The sequence below is a fragment of the Hyposmocoma kahamanoa genome, unplaced genomic scaffold, assembly GCF_003589595.1.
Source record: "Hyposmocoma kahamanoa isolate Upper Pololo Valley unplaced genomic scaffold, ASM358959v1 85621, whole genome shotgun sequence".
In the NCBI taxonomy this organism is placed as follows: domain Eukaryota; kingdom Metazoa; phylum Arthropoda; class Insecta; order Lepidoptera; family Cosmopterigidae; genus Hyposmocoma; species Hyposmocoma kahamanoa.
The window spans coordinates 1335-10122 of NW_020654263.1; the positions used below are offsets into that span (position 1 = coordinate 1335).

General features: G+C 35.4%; 1 protein-coding gene across 1 annotated transcript; it reads right to left on the minus strand.

The window, feature by feature from the left end:
- Positions 1 to 690: 690 nt before the first annotated feature.
- Positions 691 to 7452, minus strand: LOC113234610 (anillin-like; the record flags this gene model as incomplete). Its single annotated transcript, XM_026469963.1, has 5 exons — positions 7412 to 7452; positions 7131 to 7206; positions 5386 to 5532; positions 2080 to 2244; positions 691 to 867 (listed from the first exon to the last, which is right to left on the minus strand). Coding segments are annotated over exons 1-5 (606 nt in total), but the record flags the coding sequence as incomplete, so codon positions are not given.
- Between the last annotated feature and the right edge of the window lie 1336 nt (positions 7453 to 8788).

The window sequence follows — 8788 nt, forward strand, 5'->3', positions numbered from 1 at the left end:
TAGGGATATCATCGTCATCAGTTATTCTAGGTAGTTAAGGAAATTAACAAATTAGTCTACGTATAAGAATTAAGTAAAGACAAATTATAATCATAACATTGTTTTTTAAATCTCGATGTAGTGGAAATAAGATACTAACTTATAGCGTTGTTGTATCTCGACCGTCTCTCCGTTAGATTCTTTTTTCTTGGAAGCTATGCCAAAAATAGAAATATTTAGGGAAAAAATGCCAGACAATCACTGCAAATTTCTGATCTCAAACTAGGGAATTTCCTGTACTATGATTAATAGCAGAGTAACGATAATTCTGAGGGCAATAACCAGAATACCCTGACCAGAACCAATTTAAAAATATTTTTTTGCTACAAATCAGGGATCGAATCTGGAACCTCCTCATGAAGCGCCCGTAGTACTTAATTACTGTGCCAACGAAGAGCATAAGCACACCCCGTAATCTGAAACCCGTCGGTGGGGTATAGGGCTCGTAAGATATGTATACATTTTTCTAGTGTCTTTAAATTAGTTTGTAAAAAATAAATTCTGAAATAAAGCCAGCGTCTCTGCCGCTCGACCCTAGCAAAATGAAACGTTATAATAGTACGGGAAAAATTTGAATTCGAGCTGAGGTAGTATCGTCTCTGAATAATAAGAATCCTTTTGTTTGCAATTCATAAGTCTTAGTTCGCATACAAGAGAAGTGAAAGAACACGGTACCTGTGATATAACAGTCTGTTGTTTGGCGATTTCACTTTGAAGCTCCTTGATGCGCTGTCGTACTGTGGTTACACTCGCGGCAGACTCAGCCGGCGGGTCGCGCTCGGGCGACGTGTGGCGCACCACGCGCATCGGCGTCGAAGGTGTTGACGACTGGGAACATTTGTAACATTATGTTATATTATTATTATATAATGTATCATGACGATATCTCCAATGAACATTACGCCAACTTAATTTTTGGACCTATTCTGTTTATTTTGTTTTTTGTTTCTTTATAACTTTATTTTATAAAATTAGTTTTGTTTCTTTTTCGAATTTTGTTTTTTTTGCGTTACCTTTTTCCGCAAAAGTAATACGAATATACGAATACGAATTGCTTTCATGCAATCTTGCGGAAAAAGTAGCATCGTTTTAGAAGGCTCCGGGGGAGTAACGACAGCATCCTGAAGGTTGTGGCAGAGGACCATAGAGCGCCTATACTGAGGCATCTCATACGGACAATGATTCCGCACGAGATGCCTTACGAGGCAGTACAAGACAATTTAGACTACTACTAGAACTAATTAAGTAATATGTTATATAATATTCCTACTAACCATAGCTTATAAGTTTATTTTACTATTACTAACACCAATGGATCCAGATTGTTATCTGAATAAAAATATTTTGATTTTTTTTTGACAATATAAATATGGCTGTTTACAAAAATAAGAGAAAGTGACCAAAAAATAAAGTTGGCGTTGTATTTATTAGAGGTATCGATGAGTCTGTTAAAATTAGAACAATTCTTTGCTATACACAAGTTATAGAACATTACTGCGTTCCGGTTTTGTGGGGCAAGGGTGCTGGTGAAATTACAAACACATGGATCTTGTCAACTTATGTCTCAGGGTTGAGTCGCAGTACTCCTCAGATCTTTGTGATTTAAAGCTCTGAGGGGCACTTGAAGTGCTGTGGGCAAGTGTGCCGCTTACCACTTAGGCCCACAACTTGTTCGACCTGTCACTTACCTTACTTACCATAAAAAAAAACTCGTTTTATATAAATTTTACAAATGTAAATCACTACTGTACCACCGCAGGGGCAATTTATAACTAGAACAAATACATAACAAAAAACAAAAGGAGGCCTCATTCATAGATAGCAATCTCTTTCTGGCAACCTTCGGGCTATGGGATAATCTTAAAAATTACAATTAATTAATTGCATTAATATTAATTAATATAATACACAATTTAAAAAATAAAACTAAATAAACAAAACACTGAAAAAATACTGGACTAGCGAAACTAGTGGCAATTGTCTCTTGCCTTAAAGAACCGTGCCCAGCAGTACGACGCAACAAATGTATGCAAGACTCACCTGGCCCTGCATGCGTCGATAGAAACTGACGCTGTGAACGAGCTCGGCGCCGCGGTCCGGGCGAGCCGCAGGGGTGGCGGGAGTCGCGGGTGCGGAGGGCTTCAGCGGGGACTTGAACCGAGACTCCTGGTATACGAAACTTGTTGAGGACAGGCTGTTGCCGTGCTGCAGGCCGCGAGATACGGTATCTTTGTTAGTAAGCAGTAAAGAAGCAACTTCGTTCGGACAAATACAAGGAAATAACCTGTTTCAGATTATTTACGTTTATTTATTGTTTTCCTAGTAGTGTTAAACATAATTAAACATGTAAGACAGTTCATATTAGCTAATAAATAATTTGAACCATATTAGGACGCGTTCCCATTGCATTATCTTTATATTCACATAGCAACGCAAGGCATCGAGTATATAACCAGAAATAGAGATGAAATAAGGGCCATACATTCCTGTAACTCAACAGTGATACAATACTTATAAATATCTACTCTCGTTTGCACTGAAATATTAGACATGACCAACAATTGTCCTGTGTGTACGTTCCGTATATTCCAAAAATATTCTGTATTTATTGTAATAAAGATATCTTTAACAATAGCGTGCGATTCCAATCGGTGGTGTGGGGAAAAACAGCAAAACATCTAATTACAAACGGAATCAATTTCATTGGTAATTAAATATGTAATCTTGCAATTGTCGCCCATTATAGCAAAGCTCAAGTTAACTGGTCAATTTGAAGTGACAATTGACGACACCCGTCAATTGTTTCGAATTCGGGCTGGCCAATCGGAGCGCAGTTGTCACAGTAATGATATGGCAGAATAGTTTTCGAACAATTTAAATGACATTTCGTGTCTATTTCTGGTTATAATATACTCGATGACGCAAGGTATTCAGTGATGTCCTGTCACTTTGAAATTAAATCGTATACGAATGACATACATTATAATGCAATATTTGAGATAATAGTAGAGTCAACAGCACATCAAGCTACACATTGACGTATCTTGTTCCGTGGCACTGGAGGCGATTATAGATATATGGATTAGATTATTGTATAAATAAGACGGTAAATAAGAAATTACTAAAGAGGGTCTATTAGAAACCCGAAGCCAAATGCTGAGGGCTTTAATAACTCCAGTTTTGTATTTTTTTACCGTCGTCCGTGATACGTACATTGTTTTTCATCACATTTGCGAGAAAATAAATACAATATATACAGTAAAGAATGGATAAGCCTGAAATGCCTCATAGTAGAGCTTATGAACATTAAAAAAAATATATCTCATGATATATATATTTTTTCTTTAAATTTAATTATTTTCACCGTATTTTACGTTTTTGTACACCACGACTATAAGTTAATCAACTCCTTCGGTTTTTGGTGTCATAATATTCTACTTTAACTGTGCTAATAGATAGGCAGTAAATAGTATGACTAACTATGGCACTTAAATTTAAAAAAAAAGTTTTATTTTATTTTTCAGTGCAAAATTATTTTTTCAAAAAGTTTAAGCACCTTTGGTACAAAAAAAAAATTATGTTAACCTGAGTGGCCAACTATTCTAAAATAATGTGTGTTTAAAGTAGATTTCAAAATAGTGTAATTCATTATTGCATCTAATATAAATAGAAAATTATTGATATTAATGTGCAAAAGGAGTAAATTTGACTAAAAACTAAGTTTTCAAAATTGCACCATTTTTTGTCCTGAATTTAGCTTCACCATTGAGGTTTAATAAAAAAAAACAATATTAGACATAAATACAATTTTTATTTTGTTAATATACCATGAATGTACCACCCGCGAATATACCACGTGTGACAGTTATTTGTTACCTGCGCGGTCGCCGCACCATTCGTCTTTTCTTTTATATGAGATAAGGAGGGTCAGTGTGGGCTAGCAAAATGTTTTCATTTTTAATTTTGAAATCTGTGTTTAGTTAAACACACATTATTTTAGAATAGTTGGCCACTCAAGTTATCATAATTTTTATTATATCAAAGATGCTTAAACTTTGTGGAAAATAAATAATTTTGCACTGAAAAATAAAATAAAACTTTTTTTAAATTTAAGTGCCATAGTTAGTCATACTATTTACCGCCTATCTATTAGCACAGTTAATGTAGAATATTATGACACCAAAAACCCGAAGGAATTGATTAACTTGTAGTCGTGGTGTACAAAACATAAAATAAGGTGAAAATAATTATATATAAAGAAAAAAAATATATCTTAGCGCAAAATAGGCACCTTGTCGTCGACCAGCGGATACTGCACCAAGTACCAAGTAAGTAGTACTACATGGGATATATTTTTCTTTATATTTTTTTTGAACGTTCATAAGCTCTACTATAAAGCATTTCAGGCTTATCCATTCTTTACCGGACACCCTGTATATATGGTTCACAACACAACAATTATTATGGATTTTGCAAATGGCAGGTTTTTACTTTTTTTTTAACTTCCACAGATAACACAACTCGAACTAAAATGATGTAAAAAGCAAACACGCATGTATACAGACATGATGGATTGTAAAAAAAATTTGCATAATTTTTTATACAGAAAATAATTAAAAGCAATTATAAGAAATTCTTAATAATAAGTATTTAAGTAGTATGTCACTGAATTGCAATTAAATTTCTGTTTAGATAACATTTTAGGCGGATAAAAATGAAAGTAAATTAATATGCTACTCCGCGAACCCAGTGTAGGTTAAATCGTGCAAAATAGCTGCGCTTGTGTTGAATATTTTTTCATGCAGTTAATTATCCCACCCTTCCTCCGCCTAAAATAAATAATACAAGCGCAACTACAGTTATAAACCACCACCAAAAATATACTCGACACGTTTTCGCCTCTCCACGATGCATCCTCAGAGGCTGTTGATTGCTCGACGCTCAGCCGAAGATCTCTTCGGCCGAGAGTCGATTAATTTACTTCCATTTTTATTAACATGGACTTCCGCAAAGTAACGACTGAATGTATTAAATTAATTTTTTATTTTTTATATAATACACTAATTAATTTAAGCGAATGTTTTGATTTTGAACTTAAGCAACCTCTTGCTACAAATTAAAAAAAAGCTAACCGACCATGGCTGTAATGGCAAGACAAAAGGCCCGAGGGAGAGTCAAGTTAGCCATCATACAATCACACTATTCGTATTTACTAGGAAGTGTGATGAAAAATACAATATAACGCAGTTTTTGAGATGATACTGTATTAGTTATCATGTGCGATATGTGTCGAAATTTTGTGCAATTTCATTTGTGATCATTACGGTGCATCGACGACGACTTTACCTTATTCTGTTTTGGCGGCGTGGGCCCCTCGCTCTCCGCTTCAAGCGCTTCATCAAGCATATCATCCAAGTCACTGTTGCTCCCGCTCTCGTCGGAGTCGCTCTCGCGGACTGCTTTTTTGTAACTCGTGTTGTTTCGTTTTACCACCTATAAATAAAATTATAATGTATTTTTGCAGTTAACTGGTTACCCTTTAAATTTTTATTGAATTGATATTCAATTATTTTTATGTGAAGTTACACTAGTTTGTGACGCTATCCTACTAAGCCACGGAACGAACCAGCGGCGGACCTCACGAATTTTTCTATGTGCTTGCGTCGTATCTTTGTATTTGTTTTTCAGCGACTTTTTAGCCGGTTAAAAGACTGGTTACCCTTTGACAAGGTATCGGAAATTGAATGGAGTTTTTTAAATAAAAGTCAAAATAAATTGATGGTGAAAACAGTGGGTCTGCACACGTTCTCTGTTCGACATTCGTCGGAAATAATGACTGTCAAATAAGTAATACTCGAAAAAAACTCATGATGCGAATGAAGCTTCATACTTGACATTGTCTTTTGGTGTGATCAGTTGAGACTGGGCCACTCTTCTTCCCCTGTGTTCCTCAATGAAATCCGTATCAGAGACAACTCTTTGTGTGAATGTGGTCTGGACGAGGGTGCCCTTGATCACATTTATTTTTAATGTCCTAAATTGACTTCCTCCTTGTATGACCTCCTACCTTCCTTCATTCTTCGTCCTATTAACCTTAAATCCCTCCTTTTTTTCTCCCTTTATTAACATTTTGTGTGATTTTATATGCTCTAATAATATAATGCTTTAGTCCGTTGTTTGTGCATGATTTTTTTTTACCCCAGGTATGATCTCCACAACAGCATGCCGTCGAAGAGATTCATCTAAAAATAAATACCTTGTTGCTACCGAAACGTTGGCGTTATTGAACAATATTAACCGACAACATTAATCGAAACTGACACTGGCCCAAGCCTAGTGGCCGCCATTAAGGAAATATAATAGAATTACTTATTTGACAGTAATTGTTTCGGTCGGATGTCAGACGGAGACCGGGATTAGACCCCCTGGACTGAAATTCTTTAAAAAATAAAAATGTTCAAATTTGAAAGTTTTGAAAGCATTGAGTAGAGTTCTGGAATACGGACCTTAAAATGTGAAATAAAAACATATTTCTAGTGTTTAAAATCAAGTTTTGATGAGACCTTTTGCGATTTTTTAGGGTTTTACACATATTATACGATCGCGGCGTAGAAGCCTCCAGAAGGCCGGTAACTACTTGTGCCAAAGAATAAATTCAGCAATCTAAAAAGGAAAGGTTCCACGACGCCATGGGGCGCGGCACTCCATGAAACTTTCTACTTTTGAATCTTCCACCACTTTTATTTTCTGCGTATTTAATAATAAACAGTAATGTGCGAGATAATTATATCTAATAACCTGGTCTCAAACAAGGGATTTTTCTGTAAGAGTAGGTACCAGAGCTATGGAATTCACTCTGAGGTACTTCCCAGAACATCCAGATCTAATTTAGAAAGTTCATTTCCCAAATTGGATCTACCGGGAATTCAACCCGGGACCTCCTCATCCACCGCCGACACTGCTGACGGTTGATCCACAGAAATCATCACATTATTTATTTGTGTCTGGTGTTATGGGTGTACATACAATAAATGAGTTTTGAATACTGCAAGTATCATTGCTAATACTACTTTAGTAGGCGCTTTACTCACATTCATGACTTCCCGACTGAAGGATGTTTCAGCCCAGTTGTCAGACTTGTTTAGCTGTTCTGGGATGTTCTCCTCGCTGTAATAGACAAAGATAAGGGTAACGAAATAGTAACTTGTTTATTAAATAAAACAAAAAAGTTACAACGATTAGCACTAAGATTGGAATACTGAGCATATTTAACCAAACTTCAAGGAAGTTACATACATAGGTCTTTAACAGTGCAACGTGGACTGTCTGCGAGCGGACAAGTGGACAAAGTAATGGATGGCTCACATTTTACCGTCGTCTGTCGCGGACGTCCGCGTAAGGGCGCGTTCCCATTATGTTCCCCGTGACATTGTTGTGGACGTTTATTTTATCGTTGAGCGACTGCCATGTCTAGCTGTTCCCACTAGATATTGTCACGACAATATGTCGTCGTAACGTCAAAAAAGTCGTAAACGACAGTTAATCGTGTTTTACTATATGTGTATAACTTTTATTTAAATATTTAAATAAAAGTTATTCACAAAAAGTTATTCGTATTTAAAGGCTTGTATAAACAAGCCACTAAATTTTAAACTGCACGACTACCTGCCGTCACGACATAATGGGAACGGCCTAACAGTGCGACGAGCATGACCGAGACATGATTATCAACTGATAATACCTCTTTTTGAAATCTCGGAATTATTGTATTGTAACTTTGTATTATAATTGTATACTTTGTATTATAACAAGTAATTTTCTACGGTAGTGAATTCAGAAGGAAAGTTTTGTAATCGGACGTAGTTGAACAAAAAGGATCCAATGCATATACAGTCACTTTCGAGATATGGCAGTTTGAAGTTTAAAAGTGTTTATCACTCTTGTTTTATTTACAAAACTTATAATGTCATGTAACTCCAGAGATATCTATTTGTGTTTATATATGTTGGATTTTTTTCGCTGATCTAAGAGTTTAGACTTTAGGAACCATTTGGTAACTCATTTTTCGATAATTTTGTGGATAGGATCCTTTTTGCTTAACTACGTCCAATGTAAGTAAAGATGTAACTTTTTTAAACATTATTCAAGGTTTCTAGAGGGAGGTGTTAATCACTCTATGTTTATTACTTGAAGTTTAAGCACATTCACTCTGCCTACTATAATCTCTACTAGTTATACGTTTCTTACAGCGTTTATTCTAGGGCCGGCAGACTAAAGCACATAAGTCAAAATCATTTGTTTCAACTTAAATTTCAATGGTTCTTCACATCTTTTGACCTTAATGTGTTGTTCAACAAATAAAGATAATTGTTCTGTGTTGGAACAACAATTTTTGTTTGTTCATTTTTTTACTTATGTGCTCTGTCGGCCATAGATTATCCTCTCGATATTCCAGAGCGGTTTTGTCAATAACTAGTAACAATCGCTCAGTGAATAAGAACTAAAAGGTTAAAATTTATTATTACAGCTAACACATTTTATTCTCTCTACTTTGCTGTTGTGGTGGGATTAAGATTTGTCAGTAAGCAGTAAAAAAAATGGTCAAATAAATATTTGCAATGTCGGTTTGTTTTTTAGTACAACATTCGATTTGCAAAAACGTGTCTATGTATATTAACTATGTATTTTTTAAAGTCAATACAAATGAAGGTTTTTCATGAGATTAGTCACATAGATGAGCAAATCACAC